Here is a 14,673-nt window from a genome sequence, read left to right on the forward strand (position 1 = left end):
AGGCCAGCATTTTCAAAAGTGGCCTCGCCACACAGCAGCTGGTGTTTTCAGTGGTAATTGCTGGGTGCCGAGCACAGGTGCCAACTTTTTTCTGTGCTGGTGGGTGCTTGCGCCCCTGGCCCACCCCAATTCCACCCCACTCTGACCCTATTGGACTCCTTCCCAAATCACCACCCTGGCCCCACCTCCTCCCCCAAGCGTGCCACATTCCCCCTTCTCCCCCCTTCCTCCCAGGCTTGCCACAAGGAAAAGCTGTTTCACAGTGCAAGTGCTGGGAGCAAGGGGGAGAAGCAGGACACAGTGACATGCTCAGGGGAGGAGGTGGAGACAGACGTGAGCTGGGGCAGGGCAGAGTGTTGGTGGGTGCAGAGCACCCACCAATTTTTTCCCATGAGTGCTCCAGCCTCGGAGCACCCACGGAGTCGGTGCCAACTGCCAAATAGAGCTGGAAAAAAAACACTTTTCCCCCCCAGGTTTTGAAATTTTCTGACAAAAAAGGAACAGTTTTTTTCTCAACATTTTTTGTGCAAGACGTGTTTCGTTTTTCTACCAGCACTAGCACCAAGCTTCTTTGAAAATCTGGTGCCAGGCACGCGAGCGGCACACGCTCTTTTGAAAATGTAGCCCTCCAATGCTTCGGTTTCTTGGATTCAAGGTGGCATTATAAAGGAAAATGAGCATCAATATTATTTCAGCTGTTCAAGGCTAAGGACTGAGAAATTCATAGACTTTAATGCTAGGATGATCCCTGTGATTATCTACTCTGGGCTCCTGCACAGAATCTTACCTAGCCATTTCTGCGCCAAGCCTGTGACTTCTCTCTGAGCCAGAGTAGAGGAGAACAAAGAGCCACCTACTATCAGAAATCTCTTCCCCATGAAGCTACTTGTTCCCATGATCTAGTCACCTCTTAACCATCCCTTGGACAAGCTAAATAGATAAAGCTATTGTTTGGGACACTGGGACATTGCTTGTCATTTGTCATGCACCTTTAAAATGCTGTCTGAATAATAATACACTATAAATAAATAATAATTTCTGAGATTCTGGCCTCTCTGGTCTTCACCAGAAACGTGACTGTAATTCAGCTAATGCTAGTTCAGAATGGAATGCTAACGTGTGGAGAAACTATGCAGCCATCTGTGTTTTGCCACTGGCAGAAACCTTGGTCACAGCCAGACCCACAGAGCAACACCTGCATGATGTAGATGATGTGTTTGGAGGTGTTGCTGGTAATGCAAATATCTTTGCAAAGACTAAAGGGTAAATTGTATCCCAGATAGCAGAGAGACCAGGCCCTGACAAGACCAGCCCGGCTCTGAAGCTCTTAATGCTGTTCAGTGCCTGGCTCCATATCCATTGTTCTTGGTTTAAGTAGTCAGCAAAAGTGCCACTCAGGCCCATGCAGGTTGGACAAGTAAAACCACTTGTAATGCAAATGATGGGAAAGCAGGAAATGGCTAAACCAAACTGACCGGGTTAGTTCCTATTAATCTTTAATGCATCAGGCAGTTTAAGATTCAGCAAGTCCAAGAGCCTGCCTGGGGCTCACTGCTGGGATTCATAAGGAGGCAATATTAATATCCCCACATCTCAGCCCTGGTCAGTGCCGATTCCCCACCACCTGCAGCTCCCCACCCGATCACAGGCACAGGATCTTCCTTCCCAGCCAACACAGGAGACTGGTGAGTCATTTTCAGTAAATGTGTGGGTTTGGAGCAGCTCAAAATCATTTTAAAAAAGCGTTCAAAGGCAGGAAATTTTCAGCCGGGACAAATAGCTCCTCTGGGAGGCACTTCTAGGCTCAGTGGTGGGGAGATATGACTTAGTTCAGTGGCGTTTGCAAGCTGGCTACTTCCTGTCCTGTATGATTCTAAACTCCATGAGCATGAGGGGAACAGGCCTCAGCAGTCAATGAAGTAGGCAAATGCAGGGTCTCCCTCTGAGATAACAGCCACAAGCTTTTCCTGACTTAGCTCAGCACAGAAGCCCAGGACCTCCATGGCAGCATTCTCTGAAATGCTTCCAGTTTCACGCACAGGTTCAGTTAGGTAGGCAGAGCTGCAGGGTCTCAATGTGTGCATGAGACCATGGTGTAGGGAGGAGGGAGTTAGATTTATTAGGACCTGGGGAACCTTTGGGGAAAGGAGGAGACTACACGGGAAGGATGTACTCCACCTAAACCAAAATGGAACCAGATGGCTGGCATGTAAAATTAACAAGGTTGTAGAGCGGTTTTTAAACTAAGGGCTGGGGGAAACCTGAGAGGTGCGGAGGAGGACACGGTTCGGAAAGAGACATCCTTTATGGGAGGGTCTATTAATGGGGATTCTCTATGTTGTAGTAAAGAAGAGAAGATAGAAGTTGATGAAATACAGGCAGAAACTGAAGAGAAACAGTCACAGAGAAAGAGTGACCTTCAGTTTCATCACATGAAGGCAGACAACTACATACTGACAGATTTGATAAGTGCTCGTGTAGAAATGCTACACGTCTAAATACTAAGGTGGGAGAACTTGAGCACCAGATATTAAATGTGGGTGTTAATATAACAGGCATCACAGAAACTTGGTGGAGCGATGATAATATATGAGACACGGTAATACCAGGGTACAAACTGTAGAGGAATGACAGAGCAGGTTGTGCTGCTGGGGGAGTGGCACTATGTGCGAAAGAAAGCAGAAAGTCAAATATAATAAAAATCTTAAATGAATCAAACTCTATGGCTAGAAATCCCATGCTTGAATAAGAAGAGCATAGCAGTAGGAATATTCTACCGACCAGCTGACCAGGATGGCGATGGTGATTGTGAAATGCTTAGGGAGATTCAAGAGGCTACAAAACAGAAAACCCAACAATAATGAGGCATTTCAAATATCCCTGTATTGACTGGGTACATGTCAGGACAGGATGCAGAGATAAAGTTTCTAGACATCACTAATGATGGCCTCCTGGAGCAGCTGGTCTTGGAACTCACAAGAGGCCCTGGTGGCCCAGCACTTTGTGGTATTTGAAAAACATGCAGAAAAGGAAAACAAAAGACCAGGAACCCCCTTGTGTGGCCGGTGATTACACAGCCCTGCCTGCGTGTCTAGCCTGGCCTCACTCACCTGATACCAAGTACGGCTTGCTTGTACACCTCTACCCGATATAACGCTGTCCTCGGGAGCCAAAAAATCTTACTGCGTTATAGGTGAAACCGCGTTATATCAAAGTTGCTTTGATCCGCCAGAGCACACAGTCCTGCCCGCCTGGAGTGCTGCTTTACCACATTATATCCAAATTCGTGTTATATCGGGTCGCATTATATCGGGGTAGAGGTGTAGTTTGTGCTATTGGTTGTTAGCCTGTCAGAAAGTAACGTAGTTCTTTAGGCAGTTCCCTGGCCCTCGTTCTTGCAGTCGAGCTGGAGAATGGGCTGTTATCTTCACCTCGTGCCTGGAAGGTGGGAAATATTGTCCCCATTTCACAGATGAGTAGCTGAGGCGCAGAGAGATTAAATGCCTCACTCAGGTCGGTTGAGCTGAGAATTGAATCCAAGTCTCCCATGTGCTAGCGCAGGGCCCTATCCACTAGCTTAGTGTTTCTCTGCCAATGAGTCTGTGATGGGTTGAATCACAGAAACCCCCTGGGACCTGCCACCCAATATGCCAAGACTACTTCTGCCCTTGCCTTCCCTGCCAGCTCGGGGCCCCAGCACTCTGTCTTGCTGAGCCAGACACGCCCGTCTGCTCCAACACAGACCCAGAGACTGAATTACTTCCCCAAAGCTCCAGACTTAACTGAAAGCAGCTCACAGAAGTGTTCTTGTCTTTAACACTCAAATGCCCAACTCCCAATGGGGTCTAAATCCAAATAAATCCATTTTACCCTGTATAAAGCTTATGCAGGGTAAACTCATAAATTGTTTGCCTTCTATAACACTGATAGAGAGAGATGCACATTTGTTTGCTCCCCCACGTATTAATACATACTCTGAGTTAATTAATAAGTAAAAAGTTATTTTATTAAATACAGAGAGTAAGTGGTTCCAAGTAGAGACAGACAGAACAAAGTAAGTCACCAAGCAAAATAAAATTAAATGCACAAATCTATGTCTAATCAAACTGAATCCAGATAAGATCCTCACCAGTTCCAGAATGCTCCCTTTTACAGACTAAACTCCTTTTAGGCTGGGTTCAGCAATCACTCACCCCCCCCGTAGTTACTGTCCTTTCTTCCAGTTTCTTTCAAGTATCCTGGGGGGTGGGGAGGCTCCCTCTTTCACCAGCTGAAGACAAAGTGGAGGGGTGTCCCAGGGGTTTAAATAGATTTTCTTTTGTAGGTGCAGACCACCTCCTCACTCCTATGCAAAATCCAACTCCAAGATGGAGTTTAGGAGTCACCTGGGCAAGTACTATGTCCATGCAGGACTCACAGTTTTTACAGGCAGCAGCCATGGGTCACATGCTACCTTGAACGTCCTCAAGTAGACTTCTTATGTGGATTGGAGCATTCCAAGATCCATTGTCCTTTAAGTGTTTCTTGATTAGGTGCTTAATTTCAACATTCCTTTCTCCAGGAACTGACCAAATGTTCTGCTATGGTTATTTCGAAATCAAGCCAGGAAATAGCCAACATTCATAACATTCATAACATTGAATAATGATACATGCATACAGATAGAATTAATACATTCAGTAGATCATAACCTTTGAGATATGTTACATGGCATATGTAGCATAAAACACATTCTATGCATATTTCCACAAAGCCTCATGGGAGGTACCATCACAGAGTCATGACCCCCTTCCCCAGGGGTCTCAAAAGGGGAGGTCAACTGGCATAGTTGTAGTAGGAGCTATATTATACAGCTCCTATCATTGTCAGCATGGAGACCTTTTTTGGGTGTAAGGAGGATGTGAAAACCTGAAAAGGCCAAGAAACACTGGCCCAGGCATCCTCGCTAAGCAAGGCACAGTCCTATGAACAGCGACACACAGGAGTAACTTTACACTTATGAGTTGTACACACTTGAGCAGATCCATTGGCTTCAACGGGGCTAATTGTGAGCACAGTTACTCCCATGCATAAGTGTTTGTAGGATCTGAGGGCACAGAGACTACAGAGATGGGCAGCAATATTTCAACCCTAAGTCATAGAATCATAGAATATCAGGGTTGGAAGGGACCTCAGAAGGTCATCTAGTCCAACCCCCTGCACAAAGCAGGACCAATTCCCAACTAAATCATTCCCGCCAGCGCTTTGTCAAACCTGACCTTAAGTCAGAAAGGATCTGGCCCATTTTAACTGCACAACCAGAGAAGAAGCCTTTAGAAATAAAATTAAAGAGGGTGAATGGCAGCGGACTAGCTGGTTAATGATTTTAGCACGAGTCCATTTTAAAAAAGGGAGATTCCTTCATGAATTAAGTCTCTGCTTTGCAAACATCTTCCAAATGAAGTCATTTCAAAAACAGATGTTTGTAAGGGACAACACTGTGTCTTGTCTAATTTGGTTGTGTGAGTCCTAGCTAATCAGAGGAAATATTTGTGTTTGTCTTTCTCTACAGAGCCAGTGTGAGTTTAAACACAGGGCCCAACATGACAACTCTCAACCAAAGCAGCTTTGATCCTATAACGTTCATTCTGACCGGCATCCCGGGCATGGAAGAGTCTCACATCTGGATCTCTGTCCCCGTCTGCCTGATGTACGTTGTTGCACTTTTTGCCAACTCGGTTTTACTCTTCATCATCATAACAGAGCGCAGCCTCCATGAGCCCATGTACCTTTTCCTCGCCATGCTGGCGGTCGCTGATCTGCTGTTATCCACGACTACCGTGCCCAAGATGCTGGCCATATTCTGGTTCAGTGCCAAGGAGATTTCTTTTGATGCCTGCGTTACCCAGATGTTCTTTACCCATTTTAGTTTCATCGCAGAGTCAACTGTTTTGCTGGCTATGGCGTTTGATCGGTATGTTGCCATCTGCTACCCTCTGAGATACCCTACTATCCTCACTCACTCAGTGATAGGGAAAATAGCTGTGACAGCTGTTCTTAGAGGGTTGTGTATAATGTTCCCCCCTATTTTCCTCCTTAAGAGGCTACCGTACTGTGGACACACCGTTATGCCCCACACGTACTGTGAGCACATGGGCATAGCCCGGCTGGCCTGTGCTGATATAACAGCCAACATCTGGTACGGGTTCACCACAACTCTGCTATCGTCAGGGCTGGACGTCATGCTCATTGCTGTGTCTTATGGGCTGATCCTCAGGACCGTCTTCCGGCTCCCGTCCAAGGACGCCCGGCTCAAGGCTCTCCGCACCTGCAGCTCCCACCTCTGTGTCATACTGATGTTCTACACACCGGCCTTTTTCTCCTTCCTCACTCACCGGTTTGGCCACAGTATCCCTGGGCACATTCACATCCTCCTGGCCAATCTCTATGTGATTGTTCCCCCTATGCTAAACCCTATCGTCTACGGCGTGAGAACGAGACAAATCCGGGAACGAGTGACTCGCATGGTCTTCCAGGCCTGGGGATTTCACTGCTTCTGTGGGGGGAGGGGATGTTGACCTGCACATAATGCCAAGATGTGGACTGGAATGAGCAATTGGTGCTGAGCGCTGCCGCGGGACTGCGACCGGCAGGTGCTCTCTAAATGAAACCAGATTGCTTCGAAGGAGGGTTTTCAGGAGATGAGAGCCTGGCTCATCTGGTCTTTTAATCACTGGAGGTTCCTCCCGTGGTGTTTGCTTCCTGTGGCTCAGAAGAACCATCAGATGCTCCCCTCCAGCACAGATCAAATGCAGAACATTCACAAAACAGTAAGGACTGTCAAGATCTCTGCCTGTGATCTTCTATAAACACACCTGTCACTGTCTGCATCTTCCCACCCATTTGTCTGTTTATTCACCTATTGTGCACTGTCTTAATCTTAGACTGTCAGCAGTCTGAGGTGCAGGCTGTCTTTGTGTTATCAGGAGACTGCCTAGCACAGTGGGGCCCTGATCTCTGACTGGAGTCCTTAGGCGTTAGTAGGATACGAATAATAGTCATATCATATGATGATGACAATACTCTTTCCATTAAACTAGGATCACTGGAGGATGTTAAACAGCAGCTACTAAAGCTGGACATTTTTAAATTAGCAGTTATAGAGAAAATGCATCCAAGAGTTTTAAAAGAGCTGTCTCAGATGCTCAGTGGACTATTAATGTTGGGACATTCCAGAAGACTGGAAGAAATCAAATATTGTACCAATTTTTTAAAAAAGGCAAAGGGAATGACCCAGATAATTATAGACCTGTCACTCTGACATTGATCCTGGGCAAGATAATGCAGTGGGTGATAAAGGATTTGATTAATAAAGAATTAAAGGGTAATATAATTAATACCATTCAACATTGATTTATGGAAACTAGAGCCTGTCAACTAATTTGATATCTTTTTTTGATGGACTCAGAGGCTTGGGTTCTATCCCCAGCTCTGCCTTAGGCCTGCTGGGTGATCTTGGGCAAGTCACTTCCCCGTTCCGTGGCTCAGTTTCTCCATTGGTAAAGGGGGGAAGTAATGCTACCGATCGCCTTTGTAGCACAAGATCTGCCACTGAAAAGCACTATGTAAGAGCATGGTCTTGTTACTATGTGTAAAATAGGAGTGAAACACTAGGGACAATGTTTTACATGCACTCTGCAGAGGAGCAAATGAATTACTAGGGGCAGGGCAGGGGCAAATCAGGCCCATGGAACCTACGAAGAGTGAAGATGGCTCGGGTTTATGCCCCCAATTGTTCCAATGCCCTCTGTTCTAGATCTACCGAAACCTCCGCTGATCTAGGCAAACCCTGGCCCATCCCCCTCCAGGGCAGAAGGGCCTGTCTGGGCTGAACCTGGTTCCATTCTGTTGGTGGCATTGCTGAGAGATCTGGTGCAAGATATCTGCACCCGTATCTGCCTTTTCAAAGTGCCATGTGCAGGGTCCCTCCTCATCAGGGCTGTGGGGCAAGGCAGTGGACCTGCTGCTTTACAGATCTACCACTATCAATTTCCCCCTGCCCCTCCAAGGAGGAAGAGCATGGCAGTGACTCTGAAGGGAAGGTTCCTTCCCCTGGTGCTGATAAACTCTCTGTGCCATGCCCAGCGGCTCTGAATCATAGAATATCAGGGTTGGAAGGGATCTCAGGAGGTCATCTAGTCCAACCTCCTGCTCAAAGCAGGACCAATCCACAGGGAGTTTTTTACCCCACTTCTCTAAATGGCCTCCTCAAGGATTGAACTCACAACCTTGGGTTTAGCAGGCCAATGCTCAAACCACTGAGCTATCCCTCCTCTCCTTTTTAAGCAGGAGACGGGGGGGGGGGGAGGGAAACAGAAGGGACAAAAGATTTATACCATCTGGTGAGATGGCAACGTGGGCTGGGAAAGGGTTAGATATGGCCCATAATGAACTTGCTCGAGGGGGCAGGAATGGAGGGGGCAGACAGGATTGTCTCACAGAGAAAGGAAAAAACAAGATGGCAGCAGCTCTGGCAGCACCGTGATAGCTGCCTGCAGACCCCTGGACCCATAAGGGGATCAGAGGTGCTCGAATGACAGCCCAGTCCCTTTTTGGTCCTCACTTTTCCTGGGTCAAGCAGAGGCGGAAAGCACCCTTGGGATGGGATTTTCACAAACTCCTAAGTGACTTAGAAGCCACAGCCCCATTGGAAGTCAAGTCAAGCCAATGGAACATGTGTTTCTAGGTTATGTAGGCCCATTTGAGACTCCCTGTAAAGACAAAGACACAGCAGAGAAGATGTTGGGGCTTATTTTCCTACTAAATTTATTGAGGTTTACCACAGCTGAACTTCCACACAAACGTTCCTTTGTGTAATTCAAAGGCCACTTGGTGATAATTATACCCAGCGTACAAACATAAATGTATGCACCTATATTCTGTACCCACCAGCAGACAATTATAAGTCCCAGCGAGATCAGGCCCGGGAAATACCTTTCCATCATGGTGCTCTCCAGAGGGGTAAGGAAAAGCTTTGACAAAGAACCCCTAAAAACCTGGCTTTTTATACGCTATAACACACAAGAGATGTCGTTGCCAGTTATTGGATCTTAGCTAAAGCCAGGTGAGTGAGTTTTAGGGGTGAACCTTGCCCTCGGGTCTGGGTAGGACAAGATTCATGGCTGGGCTCCTTTCTTCCCAAGGTTTCCTTCTTACCTCATTTTCCCATATTTCATTCTAAACTTCATTTCTTTATAACAAACTAAAGAAACTGATTATTTACTGCACCTGGTGTCCAACTCCCTATGTTTTCTTTCTCTGTACGGCTTTAACCCAAACCTTAAATGAAATAACACTGGTATTTCCAGGGCCCCTAGAAGTCTAACACAACCAGTCCCTCTTGCTCGGCATCTCATTCCTTTTGGTCACATGGTCTGGAGCTCACTCATGTTAAGATCTAGATTCAGTTAAAAACCATAGTTCATCCAGGTTTCATGTGGGCTCCAGGGCTGTGATGTTGCCATGTGAGAGCGCAGGATGGATGATGTTTACACTTGGCAGAATGGGATTTTTTATATGTATCATTTCAGCAGATAAGGTCAATGTTTATTTTTAAGCATTGTTTTTTCTATTTTTAGTGACTGAAATTTTTGCAGTTGTGCACAGTTACGGGTTCAAAACATTTTTCTTTTCGATTTTCATGAATGTAAATTTTCACAGTTGTGAGAAATGATGAGAGGGGATCAGACAATAATTATTCCATGACAGTCCGTGTTGAGATTCAGACAGTTAAATCTTTATAGCTATTCAAACCAAATTTGTCAACATAATGTGTGAAAATATACACATAAATCACCTTAAATTCCAAAGAAGTGGGTATTCACCCACGAAAGCTCATGCTCCAATACGCCTGTTAGTCTATGAGGTGCCACAGGACTCTTTGCTGCTCTTACAGATCCAGACTAACACGGCTACCCTTCTGATACTTGACACTTTAAATTGAACTCTCGTATGTTCTCAAGCAGTATTGTTCTTGCCTGGCTGCCAATTCTGATTATTATTGATGGAAATATTTTTGGTCGGGTTTGGTGTGTGTATGGTGACATTGACCTTTACCAATAGAAATCCAATCCTCTTCCATGTCCAGTGATGTCCAGCTGGGCTCCTAGCCCGGCTTGGCTCGAGAGAAAAGCTCTAGAACCTATTGCAATGGAGGTGGAGGAAAGCGAGCCCGATGGGAAATAGGTGTTGGATACTGGCAGGGAATCAAACCCACTCCTCAGAAGGGATTTGGGGAGCTGTTGAGCAGGAGGGGGAACTTATCTGAATGAACGCTCTACCCCGCCCCAGGCCTCGCTGCTCAGGTAGGTCCCTGGTCACTCCTGTGGCAGTGCTCCTGTCTTACTAAGAGAATTTTTTCTGGGACCCAGTGAGTTAGGGCAGCATTTTATCCCCCATTTTATAGAAGAGGAAACAAGATTCTAGGTCTCACCCAAGGCCACACAGGGAGTTGGTAGCAGAGCCAGGAATTGACCCACAGGCTCCCCATTGTTTTAGAGACCCCCATGGGGCTCCTGAGAAAGACAGTCTGGGACAGGTGCCCATCTTGGGAGGACTTTCCTAAGGGTCGAAGTGGGACTAATGGCAGCAAAATGTGTCTCAACCACCCACTCAGAGACTGACATGTCAGTGCAGCTTAACCGTGGGGCAGGAATGTGCAGAAACACCCTCAACAAGCTTCCTTCTCTGGCCAACGCCTGAAGGCCTCGTCCGGTCCCTCCTCCTGGGGGAGTTGTGGCAGTCGCTACAGGTTCGGGGGGAGGTGGGGAGTTTCTCTGGGAGTCAGGGTTTGTCCTGAGGAGGGGTTTGTTTGGGCAGCTGGGTTGGACTCCTTAGGGGCCAGACTGGCTTGGTGCTGCATGTTGTATAGGCCCAGGGGTCTGTATTGCTAGGGACAGGACAATACATTGAGTTATAGAATATGTCTGTGCTAATTGTGAAGATCACGCAAAGAGTTCCAGCAGGGACATGCAGCATGGAGAAGGAACTGACTGGAAAGCTGAGAGATTTAGATCCTGGAACTTCTCCAAGAACTATACTAAGGGTTTGGGAAACGTCTGTCCATCCATTGTCTCTTCCTCTCCCCTTCAACTGGTATAGGTCAGTCTCAGTGGAGCTCTGCTGATAAACACCACTGGAGGCTCTAGCTGTTTTCAGCTGCTAAGTGTGTTTAAAGTTTGGATCATGGCTTTTTGCAGGACCCTCTTGTTCCCGTGTCGGGGTCAGTAAAGCTTTATTCATATTGTTACCCCCTTTGGCCTAAGAGATTGGACAAAGTTTGGGGTCCTGACAGTTGTTTATGTTAGGAGGCGAAACTGATGATGCAGTCACAAATTTCTGTGATGGAATCCTGTTTATTTGCACAGAAGGTACGATGTCCTGGTTCCTTGACTCCAGGAGGAACTAAGCAACAGGGGATAGTTTCTTTGTTTGCAGTTCCAAGCCTTTTTCTGCCAGCACTCTGCCGAAAAGCTCTCTTACCTTTCTCAGGGCCACTTTCCCAGCACTTCAGTGGCAATTTGGTGCTTCCTCCCTGTCTTGTTTCCCAGCTTTGCAGGCCTTGCTGCAGTGTCTCTCTCAGAGACACCCAGACACACTCAGTTCCATCTGCATTTGCTGTATCAATCCCCAGGGAAACCCACGGGGCCACACAGTTCAGCCTCTACTAAAGCTTAAGCTGTGTAGTGGGTGATGGCTTCTATTGTTTCAGTTCCCTGGTTAACAAAGGAGCTTACTCGCTTCTTCACATTTATCCTGAATGAAAGGCAGCTGCTACACTCCTGCAACTTCAACCGGATTTAACCCAGCCCAGAAAGATATTTAAGTCTGCGCAGGGAAAAAGTGATGGATGGCAGAGAAGACTCCATTCCCTCCCCACAGTAGTTGCCTGAGTAAAGACTGAGTAAGGATCCCAACACTATTTATTACTAAAACTAAGATGATCACAGATTTGGGGCCAAATTCACCTGTGATGTACGAAGACCCAGCTCCATTGCCCTCCGTCTAGCTGCATCTACTTATGCCACCGGGGAAGAATTTGGGCCTTTTCCAGGAAATTGTCAAGTTGAGGTTCTCAGAGCGAGTTGCTTGTGTGGGAGTTAGTGTAGAGGAAATCCACCGGTGCCATGGCAGCTTATGGCATCAGACATGATGTCACAGTGCAGACACAGGAGGTTGTGGGCAGCTCCATCAACTGCTGCAGGTCAGTAAAGGAGCAGAGCAGCAGGGGAGCCCGGGCCTTGGTTGGAGACACTGGAGGTCCCTGTTGGTCCTCTCTGGAGGCCCATGATTGGAGGGGGCCAGTAGCGGGGAAGCAGAAGACCCTGTGTCCTTTGTCTCTCGCCCCCATCCCTGTGCCAAAGCTTGCAAATGTCCCATCACTGAGACACCATCCCACTAAGCATGGTCAGAAGCGGAGATGTCCCTGGAGCTGCTCTAGAGGCTTCTGCTGCTCCCCGAGTCATCAGGGTGACCGTCAAGACCCCTGGGCAGAAGGAGGAGTTCGTGGTGCCCGAGGACAGGCTCATCAAGGAGTTTAAGGCTGGCATCGCAACCCGTTTCTCCTCTCCCACCGACCGACTCGTGCTGATATTTGCTGGCAGGATTTTAAAAGATCAGAAGACCTTGAGCCAGCATGGGATCCAGGACGATGCCACCATCTACCTTGTCATCCAGTCACGAAGGAGACCTCAGGAGTGTCCAGGTCAGCATGCCAGCTCCCCAGAGGGTGCAGCTGCCACCCAAGCAGAGAACAGCAGCCTCTCCAGGCTGGGATCTTCTGGCAGCACGGCCTTTGGCACAGACGGCCTGCGGGAGCTTGCCAGCAACCTCGGCCTGAACACGGCCAACTTCTCTGAGTTCCAGAGCCAGCTCACGTCCAACCCTGAGATGATGTTCCAGCTCTTGGAGAACCCCTTTATTCAGAGCCGGCTCTCCAACCCAAACCTGATGACCGAGCTGATCACGGACAATCCTCTGAAGCAACAAGTGATCCAGAAAACCCCGGAGATTGGCCACTTCCTGAACACCCCTGATATTCTGAGGCTCATGCTGGAGCTTGCTCGGAGTCCGGCCACTGTGCGGGAAATCATGAAAGACCCCAGCCAGGCCTTGAGCTTTCTGGGCAGCATCCTGGGCGGACGCAGCGCCTCTCAGCATGTGGGTAGGGATCACTCGGATTTAACGCTGGAGGCAGTGCAGACGCAGGCTACAGAGTACTCATTTGCTTCTCTGAGGAGCAATTCATCCCTTGCCAGCAGCCAACCTCCTTCGCCCCCGGCTTGTACTCTGCCATCCAGCTCCCCTAGTAACACCAGTGGCAGCAGCCTTGGCTGCAGCTGTAGCATTACTGACTGCACAGCACAGAGTTGCACTGGAGTCACTCCAGACCCAGGAAGAGGAGCCAGTGCCGCTGTCTCAACAGCCATCAAGAGCTTGCTGCAGCAGGCTGTCAAACAGCTTGTGCAGAACATTCTGGTCGGGCCTGATGCGAGAACCATGTGGCAGTCGCCTGGCCGGAACCCCGACCTGGGGACAAAGACACTACTGCAGAGCCCCCCGATAGCTGGGAAGCCTCTGATGCAGCCCCTCCAAACCTTCCATCAGCAAATCTGGCACCCAGAGGTGCCAGCGGCCATGCCAGGCCCTAGAGAAATGCAAGTGCTGGCACAGATTCAGCAGAGGCTGCAGGCACTGGCAATGGGAGAACCTGGCATCCCAGTGCAGTTCCTGTCTCCTTTAGCGGGGTCGGGGCATGCTGCAGGCTCAGGAGGGAGAGCCCTCTCTAGCTCTGGGCTCAGGGAAGCGGCACACTCAGCCTCAGCAGCACCAAGCCAGCAGTTCACTGTTCAGCAGGTGTTGCAGGCCCTTGCTAGAGCAAATCCTCAGGAAGCCCAAAACCTCTGACAAGCAGCTGGAGCTGCTGAGGGCCTTGGGCTTCCCAAGCAACCGTGCAAATTCATCAGCTCTGCTAGCAGCAAGAGGAGATGCTGATGCAACAATGAACAGGCTCATGGGCTCCCAGCACAGCTGTCACTTAACATGAAAAAAAAAAAAAAACAAAACAAAAACAAAAAAATTTCATGATTTCTGATAAAAAGGCCCTAAATCTTTCAAGCCCCATCTTTGTTTATTTCATTCCAGGTCGTGTTGCTCTGCCTAAGGTAGGAGCACAGCAGCTGTTGCCACAGCGGGCCTCAAAGCTTCCTCTGTAAAAGGGGTTTCCTGCATCAGGAGAAAATAAAGTGACATGACGAAAAATTAGAGCTAGCCAAAAAAAAAGTATTTTATTTTCCAAGAAAAAAAGATGGTGAAACCATTTCCTGGTGGTTCTTAGCATCCCTTTGATGAACACCTACAAAGGTGGAGAAAAAAGGTCATTTTTGGTTGAATTCTTTTCGGATTAAACATTTTTGACCAGCTCTAATAATAATCAGTTACCAGCTGTAGTAGGAAGAGAGAGCCAGAAGCACGGGCCTTGTGCAAGGCCTGAGGCCTGAACCAAAGTCAGGAAAAGTTATGCTCTGAGCAATGCTCAGGCCCTGTGAAAAGCAGAAACCTTCCTATTCACCACCTGTCTTTGTACTTTTACTCCCAATGTTTCAGACAAGATATCACTCTTCGTCACTTTTGTCA

General features: G+C 47.9%; 1 protein-coding gene and 1 pseudogene across 1 annotated transcript; both read left to right on the plus strand.

The window, feature by feature from the left end:
• The first annotated feature begins 1,508 nt into the window (after positions 1-1,508).
• Positions 1,509-7,590, plus strand: LOC116839633 (olfactory receptor 52B2-like). The gene is made up of 2 exons (XM_032805744.2): positions 1,509-1,685; positions 5,552-7,590. The coding sequence occupies exon 2, from the start codon at positions 5,583-5,585 to the stop codon at positions 6,555-6,557; it is 975 nt and encodes a 324-aa protein (XP_032661635.1). The 5' UTR covers positions 1,509-1,685; positions 5,552-5,582; the 3' UTR covers positions 6,558-7,590.
• Positions 7,591-12,441: 4,851 nt separating this feature from the next.
• LOC116839616 (ubiquilin-1 pseudogene) lies at positions 12,442-13,944 on the plus strand (annotated as a pseudogene).
• The last annotated feature ends 729 nt before the right edge of the window (positions 13,945-14,673 follow it).

The sequence above is a fragment of the Chelonoidis abingdonii genome, chromosome 1, assembly GCF_003597395.2.
Source record: "Chelonoidis abingdonii isolate Lonesome George chromosome 1, CheloAbing_2.0, whole genome shotgun sequence".
NCBI classification, from domain to species: domain Eukaryota; kingdom Metazoa; phylum Chordata; order Testudines; family Testudinidae; genus Chelonoidis; species Chelonoidis abingdonii.